The sequence below is a fragment of the Salvelinus namaycush genome, chromosome 4 (assembly GCF_016432855.1).
Source record: "Salvelinus namaycush isolate Seneca chromosome 4, SaNama_1.0, whole genome shotgun sequence".
Lineage (NCBI taxonomy): Eukaryota > Metazoa > Chordata > Actinopteri > Salmoniformes > Salmonidae > Salvelinus > Salvelinus namaycush.
In genome coordinates, this window is record NC_052310.1 from 41,164,006 (window position 1) to 41,186,328 (window position 22,323).

The following is a 22,323-nucleotide window of genomic DNA, read 5'->3' on the forward strand; positions in this document are numbered from 1 at the left end:
CTGACAGGGAAACTGACTCTGGACCTGACAGGGAAACTGACTCTGGACCTGACAGGGAAACTGACTGGACCTGTCAGGGAAACTGACTCTGGACCTGACAGGGAAACTGACTCTGGACCTGACAGGGAAACTGACTCTGGACCTGACATGGAAACTGACTCTGGACCTGCCAGGGAAACTGACTCTGGACCTGACAGGGAAACTGACTGGACCTGTCAGGGAAACTGACTCTGGACCTGACAGGGAGAACGAATCTGAAACTGACATGGAGAACGACTCTGAACATGACAAGGAAAATTACTCTGTACTTGACAGGGAGAATGACGCTGGTCCTGCCACAGAAACTGATGCTGGACCTGACAGGGAGAATGACTCTGGACCTGACGACTTTGGTTCTGCCCTGTATAGTGCTGTCCAGTTAGATCATGATGTTGAGGCCCATCACTGTACTCTTATTCCCCACTGTTGGCTTGAGCGCACATATAGCCTACATCAGTGGTTCCCAACCTTTTTTGATTACCCTACTACAGAACTGAATTTTGCTCTGCCCGGAGTACTCCTGAAGTACCCCTTCATGTGCATTGTACCAGTAACCATATGGACTCATGAGTCTTTTCAAGTACCCCCTGTAGATAGGCCAAGTAAGTCCTAGTACCCCTGGTTGGGAACCACTGGCCTACATGATGAGATTATAGTGGTAAAAGAGCAAGATAATTTTGTCAAAGGGCAGCCAAACATCGATGATCATGTCACCATCATAAGACCCTTGATATTTATTGAAAAGGAACATCAAGCTCATCACCTTGCACGTTCACCACCCTGTGGTCATCATAATATATTTCATCTGTAGCCTAATAAACTGCATGCTTTGCCGACAAGTCATAGTGGGAGGACCACACAACATGTCATCGCGTCTCCAAGTTTACTTCGATATGATGGTTATTATACCAATATTTGCGCATAAAAGCGTCTCCACCAACATTTCTCACATATTTAATTTTACCAACACTAAAAGATCCCACCGTGTCTAGCGTATTTTATTTTGTAGACATTTGGAAAGTTTACAGGAAAATGTTATGTTTCCATCAGACCTGTCATTTTATATCTGACATTTACTTTACTCGCGTGAAAAGGTTGGAGGGAAACCTGGTTACTGAGGAGGAAAAAGTAACACAATATTCTCATCTGGAATGGATAGTGTTATGATAAGGGATCATCTTTCTTGTCCAAACAAAGGACTTTGTTTACAAAACATTAATTACATTCAGATGTCTTCAATTACTAATAGGTTATAGTATGATGAACATAGCCTACTTATTGATACTGATGATTTGTGCTACAGATGGTTTGTAGGCCTACAGCTCTATCTAGTGGTCGCGTCGGGGACAACAGTGTTTAGTATTTTATTAGGATCCCCAATTAGGCTTCTCTTCCTGTGGTCCAACCAGGAAACAAAACACAACAAATAAAATACATAAAATAACTAACACTGCATTTTACAATACAAAATACAATGAAAAATATAATTCAAAATATATAAAATGTCTGTGTCTCTTCACAGACCCCAGTGTTTTCTTAAAATCTTGTTTTATTGCTAGCTTGAGTTACCTTGGGTGGCAGAGATTTCCATGTAGGCATGGCTCTATTTAACTGTGTGTTTCCCAGCCTCTGTTCTGGACCTGGGGGCTGTGAAGAGCTCTGGCTGAATGTCTTGTGTTGTATCAATGAGTTTCCAAACTGTGTGCCAAATATATAAACAGACAGTTTGGTAACTTTAACTCATCAACACCTCACACAAACACCAATAGTGATGCAGTCAGTCTCTCCTCAACTTTGAGCCAGGAGAGATTGACATGCATACCACTGACATCCGCCCTCCATGTACAGTACAGCTAAGTGAAATACATGCTACTCTGTTCTGGACCAACTGCAATTTTCATATGTCCTTATTTGCCGCACATGACCACACAACTGGGCAGTAGTCCAGGTGTGACAAACTAGGATCTGTAGGACCTGCCTGGTTCATTTAGATGTCAAAAAAGCAGAGCATCGCCTTATCATGGACAGACTACCCATTTCAGCAACCTTTGATTCTATATGTTTTGACCATGACAGCTTGCTATCTAGGGTTACACCCAGCAGTTTAGTCTCCTCAACTTGCTCAATCGTCACATTATTCAGTAATAGATCTAGATCAGGTTTAGGGTTGAGTGAGTGATTTGTCCCAAAAACGATGCTTTTAGTTTGAGATATTTAGCGCAACTATTTCTAGTTACCTATTCTAAAACAGACGGGAGCTCTATGTTAAGGGTGTCAGTTATTTATTTTGCTGTCGTAGCTGATGTGTATACGGTTGAGTCAGCAGTGTACAAAGATACAGGCTTTATTCAAGATCAGTGGAAGGTCATGAGTAAAAACAGAAAACAATGTCCCAAGCTGGCTGCCCTGTGGTACACCACACTAAACCGAATTTGCATTAGAGAGGCTTCCATTAAAGAAAACCCTCGGTGTTCTATTAGATAGAGAACTCTCAATCCACGATAAGGCAGAGGATGTAAATCAATAACATCTCATTTCTTTCAGCAATAGGTTATGATCAATGATATCAAAAGCTGCACTGAAATCTAACAAAACAGCTCCCACAATCTTCTTATTATCAATTTCTTTTAGCAAATCATCAGTCATTTGTGTCAGTGCCGAGCATGTTGAGTGTTCTTCCCTATAAGCATGCTGGAAGTCTGTTGTTCATTTGTTTTCTGTAAAATAACATTGGAAAAAATTGTGTTTTACCAAATACTAAAGTTTGCTAAGCATCGGTAACAGGCTGATTGGTCGACCGTTTGAACCATTAAAGGGTGCTTTGCTATTCTTGGGCAGCGGAATGACCTTTGCCTCCCTTCAGGCACACAGTTTTCTAGGCCTAAATTGAAGATATGGCAAACAGGAGTCGCAATGTATTCCGCTACCAACTTCATCAATTTACTGTACCATCCAGGTTGTCAGTACCAGGTGGCTTGTCCTTATTAATAGATAGCAACAATGTTTTTACCTCTTCCACACCAACTTTGCAGAACTCAAAATTACAGTGCTTGTCTTTCATTATTTGGTCCATTATGCATGAATATGAAGGCTCTGTGTTTGTTGTTTGCATGTCATAGCTAAGTTTTCTAATCTTGTCAACAAAAAAGTTATTAAAGTGGTTGGCAATATCAAAGGGTTTTGTTATGAACAAGCCTTCTGCCACATTGAAGGATGCAGCTGAGTTTGCTGCTATCATTCTTTATCTAATTTATCAACAACTGTAGCATTGTAGCTAAGCCTACCCCTAACCATAACCTCATTCTCCTAACCTGCCACGATAATTTACCTAACCAGCCACGTTAATTATCCTAACCTGCTTTGTAAACAAACCACTGTGGCGACAAATCACAAGTATCATCTTCTATATTTTTTCCCCCACAAAACATAGAATCGTGCCATTTTCACATATGTTGATGTTGGGGTGGTGCTGGAGATTCTGAAGAAACATTTTGCAATTTCCTTTGAAGAACCACTGGAATGGTCTAACATGTACAGCTGGCGCCTGGCCAGGCCATGCAAAACGAATCACCCACTGTGTCGGCGAATGAATGAACACAAGAGTTTTGCGGGAAATATTAAGGCAATGGATCTAGATTTCCTAAGAAGGGGTACATGTTTCATGAAGCGATTTCATATCGCAAGTCTGAACAATTCTATTGTGAGTAAAATGTGTATATGATCTTGGTAATGATCATACTAGCAAGTCTTCTCTCTTTCGATGCTCTGCAAACCAAAAATATAGAGACTTGGTTTTGCAAAATATCAGACACCCCTGTCTTTTACATTGGTTGCATCCACTTTGGCGCGAAATGTTAAAGCCCCGCCTTCTTCATTATACAATCACACACAGACTACTGCATGCTTTATGTTGTGTAACTTGCTGTAACGGGTTCTTCATACAAATATCCCAGGAAAATTGTAGTAAACATTTTACTACATATCTAGTTTGGCAGTTTTTCAATATGAGTTGGTAAGTCCTTCTGTTTGTTTCAAAACTGTATTTGTTGTTCCAAGCAGCTAGATAAGGTAAGTAGTAACCCATGTCGATGGCTCGTTGCAGAAGCTTCCGTAGGCTGGCGTCCTTTGATCAACCAAATCTAAAATGTTCGGTTTCACCAAAATAACGTTTGCAGTCGAGGTATTTTAGTTTCTCTAGAAGAATGCTTACGATTCGACATTTTGAATGTGTCCTTCGCTGTCAAATAAGTGTTTTAAAACACGTTTGTATACAGCAGTATCTCCTATTTTCCGCCTGTGCCACTGGGCTGCAATTGTTATTCGTTCTACCACATAGTAGTTTTCACTATATTGGATCACTCCAATATATTGGTATCACTCCGCGGTGGAGGGAAAGACTCTTTCGGGGGTCCGAGGTGAGGATTTAGATTTACTCCCGTTTATACCTGTGTCACGGCTGGGGTCTGCCCTTACATAAAGACCCCATGGCCGCGACACACGTTCCCTTTCATTTTCCGTATGGTTTGAGGTACAAACTTTCTGAAGCGCGCTTGGTAAGTCACTAGTAATTGTAATAACTTGCGTGGAAGTTACTCACTGGCTGTTTGCAGCTGGCCACATGACCAGCCCCTCTTGAGTGCTGCAATTACAGCGTGCGGTTGATCTGTATCTTCCGCACGTGGTTTGTAGTGCTTGTGTTTCGTTAGCGTTCATTACGACTCTGTGTGCATCCATTAATATATTGGTGGCTCTTGCTGCCACAAACTGTATTTACCTTACAAAACAAGCCAGTCGGCAAGTTGTATGTGTTGTGAATTGCTTTGATTTCTCTGCTAATTACCCTACATGGGTTCTCAGCTAATTCCTCTACAGGATTTTCTTGTTATTTCTCCTGCCGAATGTAAGAGTATGGTGGTGGGCTGCCACTATGTTGAGACTTAACTTTGGAGCCCCCCCCAAAGAGTCTGATGCGGACTTGAGAGCCACATATGGGTCTCTGCTCTCTTGGCCGCCTTACCAACACGGCCATGCTGTTGCAGGCCTACCTGCATACTCGTGCCTGGGGGTGCCAGAGGAGAGGCGGGACCTGGCAGGTCCCCTGACACACCCTTCCTCGGCCGCTTCTCCCGGTCTCAAAGGGCAAAGTGGGAGGAGTGTGTGGAGTCCCCATGGGTGTTGACCTCAATGGTCGAGGGGTACTGACTCCAATTCCGGTGCCGGCCTCTGTTCTTCAGGGGTGACCGTACAGTGCCTCAGGGCATTGTTGAGGTGGCTGTCACTCCTTTCTGTCAGATGGGGTGGAGAAGCTGAGGATGTGCCGCCCAGAGCTGGTCAGCACAGATGCCTCCCAGATCAGCCTGGGGGGTGTGACCAAGGGCAGGTCGGCCAGCGGCTGTTGGCTAACCCCTTGGAGCGGCAGGCACATCAATACACCACAGCTCCGAGCTATACTGCTGGCCCTGCAGTCTTTCCTTCCACATCTGAAGGTAAGACCTGTCCTGGTGAGAATGGACAACACCACAGTGGTGGCTTACATCAACCATCAGGGTGGACTGAGGTCCCACTGCCTCCATATTATGGCACGGGAGCTCCTTCTCTGTGCTCAGGGACGTCTAGCGTCTCTACGCGCAGCACACGTACCTGGCATACTAAATGTGGCAGCGGATATGCTCTTGGAGGGCCCGTCACCTTGGGACTGGAGCCTACATCCCCAGGTGGTGCAGTGCCTGTGGGACAAGTTCGGGAGGGTGCAGGTGGACCAGTTTGCCTCCCTGGGCAATGCACACTGCCCCCTGTGGTACTCCATGTCAGAGCCACCAGGGCCTCCGGGCTTGGATGCTCTGGCTCACGATTGCTTACGCATCTCCCCCTTTTCCCCTGATCCAGGCTGTGCTGGACAGGACCAGGATGGCAGTACATCGTCTGCTTCCGGTGGCCCCATATTGTTCCAGACAACTCTGTTTCAGCCTTCTGCTGTCCCTGTTTGGTACACCTTGGCAACTTCCCCTGAGACCGGACCTGCTGTCTCAGGTCGGGGGAACTCTGTGGCATCCGAGGCCGCACCACCTCAGTCTGTGGGCTTGGCCACTGAACGGCACCAATGGTCTATGTTAGGACTACAGGAGGGTGTAATAAACACCATGAAGACCCCAAGTCATGTGGGGTGCAGTATGTTCTCCAATACCTGCAGTCTCGCTTGGATGAGTGCTTGGCAGCCTCTACACTGAGAGGGTATTTGGCTGCTATATCTGCCTGCCATGCGGGTTGGATAGACAGGCCAGTGGGGCACCATCCCTTGTTCTCCATGTTTATGAAGGGAGTTTGTTGCACGTGTCCAGCTAGGACCCGCTAGGACCCGCTCAATGGCGATCTGGATGTGGTCTTGGCAGCTTTGGCAAAGCCGCCTTTCGAACAATTGGAGTCTGCCTCCCTGAAACACCTCTCTATGAAGGTGGTATTCTTGGTAGCGATATCTTCCGTGAGGGTGGGTGAGCTCCATGCTCTTTCGTTAAGTTCTGAGTGCTACCGGATGGACCCTGTGGGGAGGAGTATATATCTCTCCTCCCTAACACTTCATTCCTCCCGACGGTTCTGTCACAGGTATGTGAGCATCCCTTTATATACTGTCTGTTTACGAGTCCCCCGGCAGTGGCAGGGGAGTCTGGGCCTCCCTCTGGCATGCTGTGCCTTAGGCAGCCTGTCACCTCATATGTGGAGCGGACACGGTCAGTGAAAACAACAGACCAGCTCTTTGTCTCACTGGATCGTGGACATGATTACGACAGCGTACCGCCTGGCTGGCAGGCCAGTGCTGGGATCTGTGGTGGCACATTCGACACGAGGTGTGGCTGTGTCCTGGGCTCTACTGAGACAAGTGCCCCTCGCTGATATCTGTGCTGTGGCCAGCTGGGCTTCCTCTGTACCTAGCAAAGATGCAAATCGGGTAAATGTGGCACCTCCCTCTGTGGTTGGTTCAGCGGTCCTGGGTGTCGCCTCCCCTTCCAGGGATTGTGCCGGGACACCCCTTCCACATTGACGGCCCCTGCCTCTCGGTCCCACGCTGGACTTTGCCGCTGGCTGGCCAGGTCCCTCTAGCACTGACTAATCTGGTACGGGTATACCAATATATTGGTGTGATCCAATATAGTGAAACCTAACAAAGGTTACATATGTAACCACGGTTATGTGAGCTATATGGATCAATCTGTAAATCCTCACCTCGGATGTATCCCTCCGCCACGGAGTGATGCATTACCAATATATTAGAGTGATCCATATAACTCACATAACCATGGTTACATATGTAACCGTCGTTCTTCTACATGCGGAAAATGGGAGACCCTGGATAACGTGTTTTTTAAATGCTTATTTGATAGTGAAGGACACATTCAACACATCAAATTGTAACGTTAAGTGTTGTTCCTAGAGCTATTGGATATGCCTCTTGTTTGGAAACGTTATCTTGGTGAAACTGAATATTTTAGATTTGGTTTATCTAGGATGCTTGGCTTCCGCAACGAGCCGTCTGCAATGGCTAGTTGCGGGCCGAAGCAATTGCCCGAGCGTGATGTTACTAACATTAGTGTGGTGTTTCATAGCTTCAAGGCTAGCTAGCTGAACTGGTAACTTGCCATAGTTAACACAGGCAAGGTTATTTATCACACTCTTATTCATTGAATATTCACTCACAACCCAGTGTAAAGGAAGAAACCCGAAGCGTGTCTCCTCATTGTCCGAAGCCTAACGAATCTGAAGAACCGCTGGGTACGGCTATGGAGGAGACTTTGCCTGGAAATTGTAAGTAAAGTTAGCCACCGCTGGCCAATTAATGCGTTAACTAAATGGCATGTAGTAACTATCATTAGAAGTTGCTAGCTAACTGAGAATTCTCCCTTTCATGTAAATGAACCATATCATAACCATATCACCACTTGTTCTCAGCAGATGCAAGTGTGAAAGCTGAAAATGCGGTGTCTGAAGTTGTCATCACAAAAGAGATGGAGGAAGAGGAGATGCAGTTGGTGGAGAAAGGAGAGAAAAAAGAAGAGGAGATTATGAAAAAGGTTTCTTTGTTCAAATTTTTTTTGAACATATTTGAAAACTATTGATCTTGTTTGGCAAGTGTGGATGTTGTTAATGCCTAACATTGGCATTTTTGTATTTTTTTACTAGGCTCGAGAAGCTCAGAAGAAGGAAACTCATGACATTCGCTTCAAGAGACTGCAACACTTGCTGGAGAAAAGTAACATATATTCCAAATTCCTTCTTACGAAGATGGAACAGCAGCAGCAGGAGGTAAGTCTAATACCAGTGCAAAGGATATTAATATTAGAAGTAGCCCTTGCACAGCATATTGTACAACTACTTATCCTGTTACAGCTCATGGGTGAACAAATGCAAATGACCACAGTAATGTACCTTGGCTCCTTAGCCCTGATCTTCCCAGTCCCCTTCTGTGGTCATGTAGAACTCTGCTCTAGCTATCCCTAATTGCTTTCTGTCTCATGTTTGATGGTCAGAAAATGCATGGAAAGGCAATGGTCAAATCTACCCAAGGAGTGTGAGTCTTTGAAAAGCTGTGTCTAACTGTACATTTTCCCTGTAAACTCAGGAAATGCTGAAGAAAGAAAGACTGGTAAAGAAGGCAGAGAAGGTGAGTGAGTTTTATTTTCTTTGAGTCGTTCAGTTACAATTACTGCCTGCAGGTCCTTAATCACTAACCTTATCAACTTTTCTGTCACAGAGCATTGGCAAGAAGGCTGGGAGAGGTAGGCAGCACTTGTGTTCTGTTACTTTGCATCCATGACAATTGAGTTCCTCTATAGTTGATGTGGAAACAGTTTAGTGACAATTTCCAACTTAAGTTTCTTTGTTTTTTTCAGTTGAAAAAAATAAAAGGGAGAGAGAGGAAGACTATAAAATTGCTGATGTCATGTCTAAAGAGGTAAACGGTGTCTCAACATATAAATCAAGGCCTATTTCACTATTTGACATTTTTTAACATGTTATTTTTTTGGCCATGTTTTTGTTTCAGGAAATTATGTCCAAGGCCAAGAAACGTAAAGTGGAAGAGGAGGTAAAGGACTTGTTTATTCACCGCAAGGGACATTTTTGGACTGATTTACTCTTAAGAGTCAAGAACTTGGAGGGAGTTTTTAGATGTACCGTACCTCAAATGTCAATAATGTATCTGTGTACATGAATAACAGGATGTCCCTTGGATGAAGAAGCTAGAAGCAGAGGACATCGAAAAGATGAGTGACTCCAATGCTGACATCAAGGGGCGTCTGTCGGAGACTGTGAGAGACAATGCCGAGCATCTACTGGACCCAGACAGGAAGGTGAACGGGCAGGCTGTGCCCGCCCAGCAGCCCTTGCTCTTCACTGGGGGAGTCATGAGGTCTTACCAAATAGAGGGTGTGGAGTGGCTCAGGGTGAGTGTGGACTGTTGGTTATGCACATTTTTCTTTTGTTTGATCATAGATCATAGATGCAGTATTTCATATCATCCTTGGTATGTTTGTATTTTGTTTTCTCCAGATGTTGTGGGAGAATGGTATCAATGGGATCCTGGCAGATGAGATGGGTCTGGGGAAGACCATCCAGTGCATCGCCCACGTGGCCATGATGTTGGAGAGAAAGGTGATGGGTCCCTTCCTGGTAGTGGCCCCCCTGTCCACTCTGCCCAACTGGATCAACGAGTTCAAGCGCTTTACTCCAGAGGTAAAATAAAAACAAACACTCCTCGCTAAAAATAAGCATTCAAGGTATTACAGAAGTTGTGCTATTGATACAATTTTCAAAGTGAATTCATGCCATGTGTATCACCAATGCAAATTACTGACTTCACTGTTAAATTGTCTTTGTTCATCTTGTGTTGTAAGGTGTCAGTGCAGCTGTACCATGGGCCTGCTAAGGATAGGATGGCATTGTTAAAGCAGATTCGTAAGCCCCAGGGACCTCACAACATGTTCCCTGTGGTGGTCACCTCCTTTGAGATTGCCATGATTGACAGGAAGTTTCTGGAGGTATGCCCAACTCCCCTACTCCTATCATTTCTATGTAGGCTGTAGAAGTTACATGTGTTATTTTTCTGTACTTGGTATTCTGATATAGCTGTTGGTTGGAACTTACGATACTGAGCTCTTATCTATTGAAAGGGATGAGCATAACTTTCCTTTTTGTGCAAATAATGCATTGGTATCAAAGGTAAATTTGCGTGAAAGTTTCTAGTTATGCATGCATCAAGTTGTGCCACCTATTTAACCCATTCAGCCTCTCACTGATAACCCCCTTGCTTTTCCTCCCCAGCGCTTCCACTGGAAGTACCTGATTGTGGATGAGGGCCACAGGATCAAGAACCTGAACTGCCGACTGGTGAGGGAATTGAAGATGCTGCCCACGGACAACAAGCTGCTCCTGACGGGCACACCGCTGCAGAACAATCTAGCTGAGCTGTGGTCACTGCTCAACTTCCTTCTGCCTGAGGTGTTTGATGACCTCAAGAGGTAGGGGACATGTCTGTCTCTACTGTTGGAATGGGACTATATGGAATGTTTTTCTTTAGTCTTTAAAATAAAATAAAAAGTGTAATTGCGCTTCACCTATATCTCTACAGCTTTGAGTCGTGGTTTGACATTGACACCATTGGTTCGGATGCAAAAAATGTTGTGGCTAACGAACGAGAGCAGAACATCCTGCACATGCTCCACCAGGTAAGCCCTCAGACTGACTAGCTCTGCAATACACTGGGAAAGATAAAATGGTTAAACCAGTAGGTAGTCTATAAACTTTCTCTTTCATCTGCAGATTCTGACGCCATTCCTGCTGAGAAGACTGAAGTCTGACGTGACGTTGGAGGTGCCGCCCAAAAAGGAGATTGTTGTGTACGCTCCACTCACTGCCAAACAGGAGTCTTTTTACACTGCTGTGGTCAACAAGACCATCGCCAAAATGCTGGGCCAGGTGAAGGTAAGGCCCTCGGTTCACTGCTACACTGTTGTATAGAATGGCAAATGTATGCATTGCTGACTTTTCAGAGGCCAGACTTTGTTTGAAGGAGCTTTCTAACAGACTTTGACGTGTCAGGTGGAGGCTCCAGTGGTGCTGACGACCGACGGCAGGCCTAAGCGCAGGACCAGGAGGCCTGTGGACTACAAAGAGACTGATGGTGACACGTCCTACGACCTGGAGAAATACCTGGAGAGGGTTCAGAAGGAGGCTGAGCAGAGGTCAGAATTTATCCTACTATGGTAGTGTTCTGTGTGAAGGAAACACTGCGGTGCCCATAGAAATGGGATGATTCTATTTTTATGCTTGTGCCTTTACTCACTAGGGGGTGCACTGGTCATACCAATGATAGTTTATCAAGTCTATCTTTTCTCTGTTATACGACTTGATACATCTGATACACACGTGTCCATGAAGACAAACTACATGATTGTACCAATTCAATATTTTCTGTGAATGTTAAACATTTTAATGTGTGCTCCCTTTTAAAATAAATGAACTAAAGACTAGAGGTTGATAGTTGCACGTGAGACCTCTGCTGGGGCAACTCACTCATTGCCTTTCCCGGTCCTCTCCAGCCCTGCCCCGGTTGTGGATGTGCAGATGCCCCTGGACTCCCAAATCAACCTGAAACTGCAGAACATCCTCATGCTGCTGAAGAGGTGCTGTAACCACCCCTACCTCATAGAGTACCCACTGGACCCGGCCACTCAGGAGTTCAAGGTAAAGGCCCCGCGGGATTGAAATGGCTGTGACCAAATTATGTAGAAATGACATGGCCAATGAATGTTGTTGGTGCATTCGTGATATCTCTCAGCACTGCTAAGTGGAGGCTTTGTCAGAGTGTTTAGGGAGTTAGACTGCCAGTTGGTGTAGCTCGTGTAAATACATGATCTTGTTTCACCCTTTGAATCTCTTTCCATTGCAGATTGATGAGCAACTGGTCCAGACCTCAGGGAAATTCCTAATTCTAGACAGAATGCTGCCAGAGCTGAAGAAGAGAGGACACAAGGTAAACGTCCAAATTCAGTTGTTATACGTAACTTCTCTGCGCTACGGATCCCTTTTACGGTATAATTTTCCTAAACAACTGCTGAATTGCAGAGCGTGAAATATTACAAAAAATATTTATAATCATGCAATCACAAGTGAAATATACCAAAACACAGCTTAGCTTGTTGTTAATCCACCTACCGTGTCAGATTTGGAAAATATGCTTTACAGCAAAAGAAATCCAAGCTTTTGTGAGTGTATCAATGCTAGAACAGCTAGCCCCAAATTAGCATGGTCAGAAAAGCAATAAAATGAATCGCTTACCTTTAATCTTTGGATGTTTGCACTCACGAGACTCCCAGTTACACAACAAATGTTCTTTTTGTTCGATAAATATTACTTTTATAACAAACGCCATTTGGGTTGCGCGCTATGTTCAGAAAACCAAAGCCTCGTTCCGTTCGACGGAAATTCCAAAAAGTATCCGTAATGGTCATAGAAATATGTCAAATGTTTTTTATAGTCAATCCTCAGGTTGTTTTTAACAAACATAATCGATAATATTTAGACCGTAACCTATTCAATAAGAGAGGAAAAAGAAAATGGATAGCTACCCCTCTCGCGCACAGGAACTAATCAGAGGACACCTGACTAGTTTTGAAAAATCTCGCTCATTTTTCAAAATAAAAGCCTGAAACTGGTCACAGCCTGAGGAAGCCATTGGAAAAGGAATCTGGTTGATACCCCTTTAAATGGAAGAAAGACGGGCCAGGAAACACAGATTTAAAAAATCACGCCCGGGTTAGATTTTCTCAGGTTTTCCCCTGCAGAATCAGTTTTGTTATACTCACAGACAATATTTTGACAGTTTTGGGAACTTTGGAGTGTTCTCTATCCTAATCTGTAAATTATATGCATATTCTACAATATGGACCTGAGAAATAGTCCGTTTACCTTGGGAACGTTATTTAAAAAAAAATATATATAATCTGACCCCTAGCGTCAAGTGATTGATCTTAATCCCCCAAAATGTAACTTGGCCATGAATATGTATTTATTGTAAGATGTTTGTGACCACTTCTGACCTGTTGTGTACCCTGTCGACAGGTGCTGATTTTCAGCCAGATGACGTCCATCTTGGATATCCTAATGGACTACTGCTACCTGCGGGGTTACCAGTACAGCCGACTGGATGGGAGCATGGCCTATCCCGACAGAGAAGAGAACGTGAGTGGTGGCATGGTCTACTCCCCACAATGGAATTATCCTCAAAGCTGTCATAAAGCGCTTATAATTAGGACTGCATGATTAATATAATTTTGATATTGACATGTGCAATGTTTAAATTGCAAATGTCTGCAATATTTTGAAGCTCCTCTCCAGTGTTTAAGGTGTGATTTTATAGTTTGTTACTTGAGCCGTCTCTCTCCCGCTGCACGCACACACCAAGCCCCAGCCCGTCACTCAAGGAGCGCAGTTGCTCGCCTTACCCACTTGCTGTTCCTTCCAAGTTCGCTCATCGTCAACGAAACAAAAGCTTAATCACAAAGATGCTGCTTTCCACTTTGCGTCTTAATATAAATCCACTTGCTTTTTATAATTCTGCTATTACTTTGTGTATTGAACTCTCTGCAAACAGTCTTTTTCTTAGCAAGTTGGGGCCAAAATAATCTGTTAGCAGCTAATCGCTAGTACAGTCTGATACCACTGGTGTGGTTTACCTGGCTACCCAGACTCGGGTCCAGAAACCGATGGGTTGAGCCTGAAAACACGTAGGTAATGCGGTGGTTGAAAATTTGTCATTGGCTTTGATACTCTGATTGGTTAGAGGTGACCCAATCGCCTCTAACACAATGATGGCCGAAGTATGTAGCAAAAGACAGAGCAGCGGGAGAATGTAGTGAGTCTTCAGGCTATGGTGCTGTAGGACCAGATCAGTATATTGTTTGCAACGGTATGTCGTAGAGTAATGGGCGACGCATGAATGTTACATTTTTCTCTACCTTGTGATTAATCTCAAATCTAGAATGAACAAAAATATAAACGCAACATGTGGAGTGTTGGTTTCATGAGCTGAAATAAAATAAATTGTCCATATGCACAAAAAGCTTAGTTCTCTCAAATTTTGTGCACAAATTTGTTTACATCCCTGTTAGTGAGCATTTCTCCTTTGCCAAGATAATCCATCCACCTGACAGGTGTGGCATATTAAGAAGCTGATTTAACAGTATGATCATTACACAGGTGCACCTTGTGCTGGGGACAAACGGCCACTCTAAAATGTGCAGTTGTCACACAACAATGCCACAGATGTCTCAAGTTGAGGGAGTGTGCAATTGGCATGCTGACTGCAGGAATGTCCACCAGAGCTGTTGCCAGAGAATTAACCGTTTAGTTCTCTACCATAAGCACCTTCAAACGTTGTTTTAAAGAATTTCGGAGTAGGTCCATCCAGCCTCACAACCGCAGACCATGTGTAACCTCGACAGCCCAGGACCTCCGCATCCGGCATTTTCACCTGCGGGATGGTCTGAGACCAGCCACCTGGACAGCTGATGAAACTGTGGCCTTACACAACCAAATCATTTATTCACAAAATGTCAGAAACCGTCTCAGGGAAGCTCCTCTGCGTGCTCGTCGTCCTCACCGGGGTCTTGACCTGACTGCAGTTCGTCGTTGTAACCTTCGGTAGACAATGCTCACTTTTGATGGCCACTGGCATACTGACGTGTGCTTTTCACGGATGAATCCCAGTTTCAACTGTACCGGGCAGGTGGCAGACTGTGTGTGTGTGGCGTTGTGGGTGAGTGGCTTGCTGATGTCAATGTTGTGTGTGTGTGTGTGTGTGTGTGGCGTTGTGGGTGAGTGGCTTGCTGATGTCAATGTTGTGAACAGAGTGCCCCATGGTAGCGGTGGGGTTATGGTATGGGCAGACATAAGCTACGAACACAATTGCATTTTATCGATGGCAATTTGAATATCATGAGATCCTCAGGCCCATTGCCATTCATCCGCCTCCATTGCCTCATGTTTCAGCATGGTAATGCACGGCCCCATGTCGGAAGGATCTGTACACAATTCCTGGAAGCTGTAAATGTCCCAGTTCTTCCATTGCCTGCATACTCACCAGACATGTCACCCATTCAGCATGTTTGGGATGCTCTCGATTGACGTGTACAACAGTGTGTTCCAGCAACTTCGCACATCAATTGAGGAGAGGGACAACATTCCACAGGACACAATCAAAACCTGATCAACTCTTTGCTAAAGATGTCGCACTGCATGAGGCAAAAATGGTCACACTAGATATAACTTTTCTGATCCATGCGCCTACCTTTTTTAAGGTATCTATGACCAACAGATGTATCTGATTCCAGTCATGTGAATTCGATAGATTAGGGCCTAATGAATTCATTTAAATTGACAGATTTTATCCCCAAAAATTATATGAAATGTAACACGTTTATATTTTTGTAGAGTATATGTAGGCCCCCATGGGAAACACCGACAACACCAACACTTTGGTTCCTGCCCGTCACAACCCCTCCCTGTCTTTTTCACTCGTTGTCATGCTAAACAACACTGTATTCGAGTTGCCCACTATATTCTAACCATCGAGTTAGAATAATATCGCAAGTAAATCGCAGTATTTGCTCAAATTACATTTGCCAATATCGTGCAGCTCTACTTATCATGTAGCAGTCTTTCTCCCTCACTATTTCTTGGGTTGTGAGCTTATCCTTCCATCATATTTTTTTTTTTGCAGATGACAAAGTTCTCGTCTGACCCAGAGGTGTTTCTCTTCCTACTGAGCACCAGAGCAGGTGGCCTGGGCATCAACCTGACTGCTGCTGACACGGTCATCATCTTTGACAGTGACTGGGTAGGTGTAGGACTCATGCTCTCAGGTTGATCTTAACAACTGTTGCTTACTGCTACATGTTTGGTACTGATTCTTCTAGTGCCACACGATAATTAATGGACTCTTCTTCTGTCAGAACCCTCAGGCTGACCTGCAGGCCCAGGACAGATGCCACCGTATCGGGCAGACAAAACCCGTGGTGGTGTACCGACTGGTCACTGCCAACACCATCGACGAGAAGATCCTGGAGAGAGCGTCAGCCAAGAGGAAGCTGGAGAAGATGGTCATTCACAAGAGTGAGTAGAGTACCACTCCTCTCTCATCCAGGACACATCAAAATTGTTATTACATTGAGGTAAATGTGAAACCCACCTGAATAGAAGGTGCATGGAAGAGCTGGTAAGTATGTCAGAATAGAAAACTATTGTGGCGCGTGTCTTCCAGACCTGGATTCAAATGCATGTGTATTTGAGTGTCTGTTATATTCACGGTGCGAAACATGTATTTTTATCAAATATTTACACTGAACAAAAATATAAACGCAACATGTAAAGTGTTGGTTTCATGAACTGAAATAAAGTAATGTTATTTTCATAAGCTGCCACGAGTCGTTTTAGAGAATTTGGCAGTATGTCCAAACGGCCTCACAACCACAGACCGCTTGTATGGCATCGTGTGGGCGAGCAATTTGCTGATGTCGACATTGTGAACAGAGTTCCCCATGGTCCCATGGTGGGGGTATGGGCAGGCATAAACTACGGACAACAAACCCAATTTGCATTTTATCGATGGCAATTTGAACGTACACAAATACTGTGACGAGATCCTGAGGCCCATTGTGAGGATTTTTTACATTTATTATCTGTGACCAACATATGCAAATCTGTATTCCCAGTCATTTGAAATCCATAGATTAGGGCCTAATTTTTAAACTGATTTCCTCTTATGTAAAATCAATGAAGTTGTTGCATTTTGCTTTTAAATATTTTTGTTAAGTATACTTTAAATACTATTTTCAAATGCATAGGAATGTATTTGAGACATGGGGTGGCAGGTAGCTTAGCGGTTAGAGCGTAGAGTCAGTTGTTGAAATCTCGAGCAGACAAGGTAAAAGCAAGGCACTTCTCTGTAATTGCGCCAGGGTCGCCGTCAATAATGGCTGATTCCTGGCCGTGGCCCCACTCCGAGGGTGGGGTTATAAATTGTATCTTGGCTCCATGGAGAAATTTGTAGAATTACAGGGAATGTACTTAAATGCTAACATGTCTCTATACCGCCAAGATGGGGAGCCTCTAAAATGTTCTCAAATTCAAATGGGCGACCATGCTCCCTGCCACCCCAACCACCTAAGCCCCTTTTTGATCCAGGACAAAGAACAACCTTTCCAAGTGTATTTCCAAATACATTTAAATATTCAACTACTTGTCTTAAATAAAATATATTTGAATACTTACTTTGAAAGTAATTGAGATTTGAAACAGTATTTGAACTCTCCTGTCTGGTGTTCATTTGAAATTCCAATTCTTGAATTCACCCGTGTCAATTTAAGTGACATAATACAAAACATCCCCATCAAAATCAGTCAGTTTTAGATGGAGAACAGTTTTATTGCATGGGCTGCATCTAAATCCGCCTATGTCGGCCTTCCGCATCTGCGCTGGAAGGTGGCCGAGTTACAGCTGCGTTTGCCAGACCGTGAGACATCCTGAAAATCAGTATTTTCCCAAACGTCTGAATGGTTTGGCCTACAAACAGTCCACTCTGGTAAGATGATTCTCACAAACATGATGTTCTCTGTTTTGCTCTACAACCCCCCACAAATTAGTTTTAAATATGTCCCAAAAAACATTTCCTGAGCTTCCTTATCTCCTAGATATAGGACAGACACTTTAAAACCATATTCCTTATGATACATTTATGAATGTTCAATGCGTTTCTATGGGCTATAGTAGTAAAGGCCAAATTCAATATTTTATCAAATAATAGTGTACCTAAAATTCTAAATCTAATGACTAAATGATCAATGGTATGACCATCTTAACCATTCCATATGTTTATTAACCTAGTAGACCCCCCCCCCAACGGTTTGACTTTGAGACATTAATGTTACTAATGCACTATCAAAACTAGATTTCCTGTATAGCTAGGCTGTCTGAACAGTGACATGATCAGCTTGAGGGGATAGTATTGAATTCTTGGAATTAATGTGACAATTGAGGAATTTAATTCTCTGAATTCAGACTGACTACCTTTTTTATTTTATTAGAAAAATTCAAAGGAGGAAAGGCTGAGCTCAAACAGACCAAGAGCTGCGTCGACGTGTCTGAGCTGATGGATCTTCTCAACGCCAGAGATTACGAGAAGTACTAGTTTTTTAGTGTTATTTCTCCCCCCCCCCCCCCCCCCCCCCGATCAATTTTCATATTGTATTTTCATTATGAAACTCAGAAATGTTTTATATTAGGTTGGTCAGAAGTCTATGGTTATCTAATGACTTGTCTTTTTCAGGGAAGTGAAAAGCACCAAGGGGAAGGTCATTAGTGACAAGGACCTGGAGGCTCTGCTGGACCGCAGTGACCTTCTGGGTGAGTTACGCTGTGGGTTCGATTCACAACTACTGTTATCATGAATGACGTTGATCATATCTGCGTCACAATATACTAAAGTCCTCGGTCTTTGTCAGGATGCTTTACCACTGCAGAGCACCAGTGCCTCCCCCTGTAACATGGTCACCTGATGAAACCTTGCTTTTGTTTGGCCTCTGTTGTATTGTGTGTAATGAAACCATTTTGTCTCTTTCCAGACAAGGCCAAGAGGAGCTCCAAACAGAAGGTTGGAGTTTTCAAGGTGATCGAAGCCAAAGAATCATCGGAGATCAGCTTGACCTAAGTTTGAAAGGCGCAGATGTGATACTCCTAATGGCTAGAGCTGGATCCTAAGGGTCCACTGCTCTGCTGTTCGTTGTAGTACTGAACCAACTGAGACGGAAACCCGGGGACTTACTCAACCCATTCTCCTGAAACTACTGTTTATACTAAAGTTGATGTCTTTCTTTACTGCCTATGGTAAATGTTTATCTTTTGATTGTGGAGTTTGTCAAATGCTGTTTGTTATAGTGGAGACCGAATCATGTCTTCCAGAAGATAGTGTTCATATACACTGAGTGTACAAAACTTCAGGAACACCTTCCTAATATTGAATTCCGCTCAGAACAGCTTCAATTCGTCAGGGCATGGACTCTACAAGGTGTCAAGCGTTCCACACGAATGCTGGCCCATGTTGACGCCAATGCTTCCCACAGTTGTCGGGTGGTGGACCATTTTACTTACACATGGGAAACTGTTGTGTGAAACCCAGCAGTGTTGCAATTCTTGACCCTCAAACCAGTTCACCTGGCACCTACTACCATACATACCCTGTTCAAAGGCACTTAAATCGTGTCTTTCCCATTCACCCTCTGAATGGCACACATACACAATCCATGTCTCAATGTTTAAAAATACTTTTAAACCGTTTTCCTTCCTTCATCTAAACTGATTGGAGTGGATTTAACAAGTTACATCAATAAGTGATCATTGCTTTCGTCTGGTCAGTCTCATGGAAAGAGCATGTTTTGTATACTCGGTGTATAATGAAGTATTTTGCTTCTTGGACAAATCTCATAACTGCCATTATGCTATTTTTGCTGTGGATTGGGATGCTGGTTGGACCTTTACCCATTTTAGGTGCGACGATTAAATCACTTGAAGTAATCATTCATAAGCACCACTTGAATTGGAATCAATTACTTTTCATAATGCATGCTAAAGTAAATGCTGAACTCCTATATCTTGTTCGCTTAATGGGTTCATTGACACTGTATGTTGGAGCAAAACTCCAAGCACTTTACGCATGCTGAGACCATGTCCTTTTAATTGTTTTGTATGCAACTCGTGTTCTAAAAATAAACTACCACTTGAATGTTTAGTTATGATCATGTGAGTTCTATTTCTTAGAGTTACATAGTCTGTAAGCAGCACTGGTGAATGCACCTTTGTCTTTGAAAGGAGTATCAATGTTTTCAAATGTATTAATAAAACAATGTTATATGTCGTGGTTGGGAAGCAATGTGAGCCACAAAGTTGACGTGAACAGTTCACATTGGGGTTATTCAGAGTAAAAAATAATTGGTAGGAAAGGCTCTGGCTCTTATAAGAGTACAGCAAAGTCATTACAAGCACCTGTCATTCAAAGATCAGTAATTGTTATACAGTGTTGAACTCTGTTGCACCTGCACAGGAGCAGCTAGTGAACACATCCTCCATTCTCTCCTAAAGCCTCTGATGTCAGTGTGCTCCGACCTGCACACGTACTACTGGGGTGTGGTCCGATCACACTAACCTGGCTGGTGCGTTTTCAACCTCTGCTCTGACTCTTGACTCGACCTAAAAAACTAGTACGGTATTGAGCTTCTTTATTCAACAATGGAATTAAGTTGATTTCTTCAGTGAGGACTATTTTGTGGTAGGGCAAATCTTGTTTTTAAAAAAAGGTGTTTGAGGTTAATTTTGTACAGTGTATTTTGACAGTGTGTTAACCTAGTCTGACCACTTTACCGGATCATTGTCATATGTGTGCCATAAGTTTTCAGTCTCACTAAACCATGGACCGTCTGAAGTTAGTTCTGCAGTATTTCCAGTCCAACTCCGAGTCCATATCAAATGGAATCTGTATTGTACTGGCCCTGATCAGTGTGAAGCTCTACACCAGCTTTGACTTCAACTGCCCCTGTATTCCACAATACAACAAACTCTACGCACTGGGGGTGATGTTTGTCCCGCCTTTAATATTCTTCTTCCTGGGAATCTTGGTCAATCGACACACAGGGGTCATGATGGACGAATGGTTGAGACCCATTGGGAAGAGAAGCAAAAATCCTGCCATTGTCAAGTGAGTTGTCAAGTGCTGCTGTCAAACCACCTCATGTTCCTGTGTTTACGACCACTACCATCACAGCTTTTCGTCCAAAAAACGACTACTACTTCCTGTAATTATTGTGATGTTATTCCTAACCCTCTGCAGGTACATGTTCTCTGCCATGATGCAGAGGGCTCTACTGGCGCCCATGGTGTGGATTCTGGTCACTCTGCTGGATGGGAAGATCTTCATCTGTGCTTTCAGCATGAGTGTAGACCCCAAGCCTTTCTCAGGTAACTATAGCCTGAAACACCTGTCAATCATAACCTTAACTCATAGCCCTGTAACTAACTCTGACTTTCACCCAAACCCTCACCCAGAGTCAAAATAGTGTAGTCTTGTCCACTATAATATTTGAACTTGGACTCAAACACAAACTTTAGTTGTACTCTATACTTTCACAGGCATGCCCAACAATACTGGCCTGGACCTGATCAAGCTCATGGCCAAGGTGCCCTGCAAGGAGGATATGATCTTCAGGAACAGCACATTTCGTAAAGCTGTTTCACGCTACGTGCGCTGCTACTCCCAAGTGAGTGCACTCCCATTTTTAAATACCTCTGAAACTCATGTCTTTACTTTGCGTATTTGAGTTGATGGGTTTAGTATTCAAAGGGATAAAAAAAATGTTGCTCCACTACTTAGGTAGGCTGGCTTTTGTTCGTTATTTGTACAGTCAAATCCCATTCCTAAACCGGGGTGTGTCAGAAACTATCACCCATGTCCTCCACTCTCCATTCGAGAATGCCAATGCTTTGTACTGTATTTCCTGACAGGCGATTGGTTGGTCTATCCTCCTCTTCTTCATTCTCTTGGGTGCGCTGGGCCGTCTCATCAAGCCCTGTTTCGACGACCACGCCACCAACCTCCAGACGCGCTACTGGAGCAACTACCTGGACATCGAGCAGAAGCTCTTCGATGAGACCTGCGTGCTTCACTGCCGCGATTTTGCCCGCAAGTGCGTTGTGCAGTTCTTCGAGGGCATGCGGGAAGACGCAGTACTCAGACTGCCTCTCTCACCCGAAGTCAGGTATAGGGGGGAAGAAGACATGGTGGATGAAGAGGAGGAGAGACTCCATGGGATCACCAAGCAGGAACAGATGGATCAACTGCTTCAAACATGGTTCCAGTGTAAGCCTGAGCTGGATGTCACTAGGATGGCCTACAGACCTAGGGTGTGTGTCACCTGGGAGGACCACAATGGACAAACCCTCTACTCAGATGTTTAGATATATGTGTGTGTGTATGTGTGTGTGTGCAATAGTATAAGTAGCTATAAGCTACAAACAATACATTCAACATGATTATGTCAAAAATACTTTTAGAGAGCAGACCTTAGAAATCTTGTTCCTCTGAATATTTGAATATGCTGGGATGTAGACTAGCTAGTTTTGCATAGTTCATTTTACATACTCCATGAATACAAGACATGCAAATTACAGATGGACTGACAAATAGTCCCT

General features: G+C 43.8%; 2 protein-coding genes across 3 annotated transcripts; both read left to right on the plus strand.

Annotated features, from left to right (window-relative positions):
- The first annotated feature begins 3,935 nt into the window (after nucleotides 1-3,935).
- Nucleotides 3,936-19,146, plus strand: LOC120046537 (lymphocyte-specific helicase-like). Of its 2 annotated transcripts, none has more exons than XM_038991859.1 (23): nucleotides 3,936-4,051; nucleotides 7,736-7,836; nucleotides 7,981-8,102; nucleotides 8,212-8,334; nucleotides 8,651-8,692; nucleotides 8,783-8,807; nucleotides 8,922-8,983; nucleotides 9,074-9,115; nucleotides 9,249-9,473; nucleotides 9,580-9,762; nucleotides 9,924-10,067; nucleotides 10,351-10,547; nucleotides 10,658-10,754; nucleotides 10,849-11,010; nucleotides 11,128-11,270; nucleotides 11,628-11,772; nucleotides 11,978-12,061; nucleotides 13,150-13,269; nucleotides 15,809-15,925; nucleotides 16,041-16,200; nucleotides 18,171-18,267; nucleotides 18,413-18,489; nucleotides 18,708-19,146. In XM_038991859.1, exons 1-23 carry the CDS (start codon nucleotides 4,044-4,046, stop codon nucleotides 18,791-18,793), a joined length of 2,562 nt encoding a protein of 853 aa, XP_038847787.1. In that variant the 5' UTR covers nucleotides 3,936-4,043; the 3' UTR covers nucleotides 18,794-19,146. The 2 variants fall into 2 exon arrangements, with proteins under 2 accessions (XP_038847787.1, XP_038847788.1); XM_038991860.1 differs by having other exon boundaries at nucleotides 7,984-8,102.
- Nucleotides 19,147-20,546: 1,400 nt separating this feature from the next.
- On the plus strand, nucleotides 20,547-22,089 carry calhm3 (calcium homeostasis modulator 3). Its single transcript, XM_038990799.1, has 4 exons — nucleotides 20,547-20,833; nucleotides 20,966-21,093; nucleotides 21,265-21,392; nucleotides 21,637-22,089. The coding sequence occupies exons 1-4, from the start codon at nucleotides 20,547-20,549 to the stop codon at nucleotides 22,087-22,089; spliced, it is 996 nt and encodes a 331-aa protein (XP_038846727.1).
- Nucleotides 22,090-22,323: the final 234 nt, after the last annotated feature.

What these genes read in the sequence shown, in the direction of transcription:
- calhm3 (XM_038990799.1), top strand. Translation starts at nt 20,547, where the DNA reads ATGGACCGTCTGAAGTTAGTTCTGCAGTATTTCCAGTCCAACTCCGAG. An exon ending in AGACCCCAAGCCTTTCTCAG is followed by an intron (nt 21,094 to 21,264) that starts GTAACTATAGCC and finishes ATACTTTCACAG; the next exon opens with GCATGCCCAACAATACTGGC. An exon ending in ACGTGCGCTGCTACTCCCAA is followed by an intron (nt 21,393 to 21,636) that starts GTGAGTGCACTC and finishes ATTTCCTGACAG; the next exon opens with GCGATTGGTTGGTCTATCCT.
- LOC120046537 (XM_038991859.1), top strand. An exon ending in AAGAGGAGATTATGAAAAAG is followed by an intron (nt 8,103 to 8,211) that starts GTTTCTTTGTTC and finishes TTTTTTTACTAG; the next exon opens with GCTCGAGAAGCTCAGAAGAA. An exon ending in TGGAACAGCAGCAGCAGGAG is followed by an intron (nt 8,335 to 8,650) that starts GTAAGTCTAATA and finishes CTGTAAACTCAG; the next exon opens with GAAATGCTGAAGAAAGAAAG.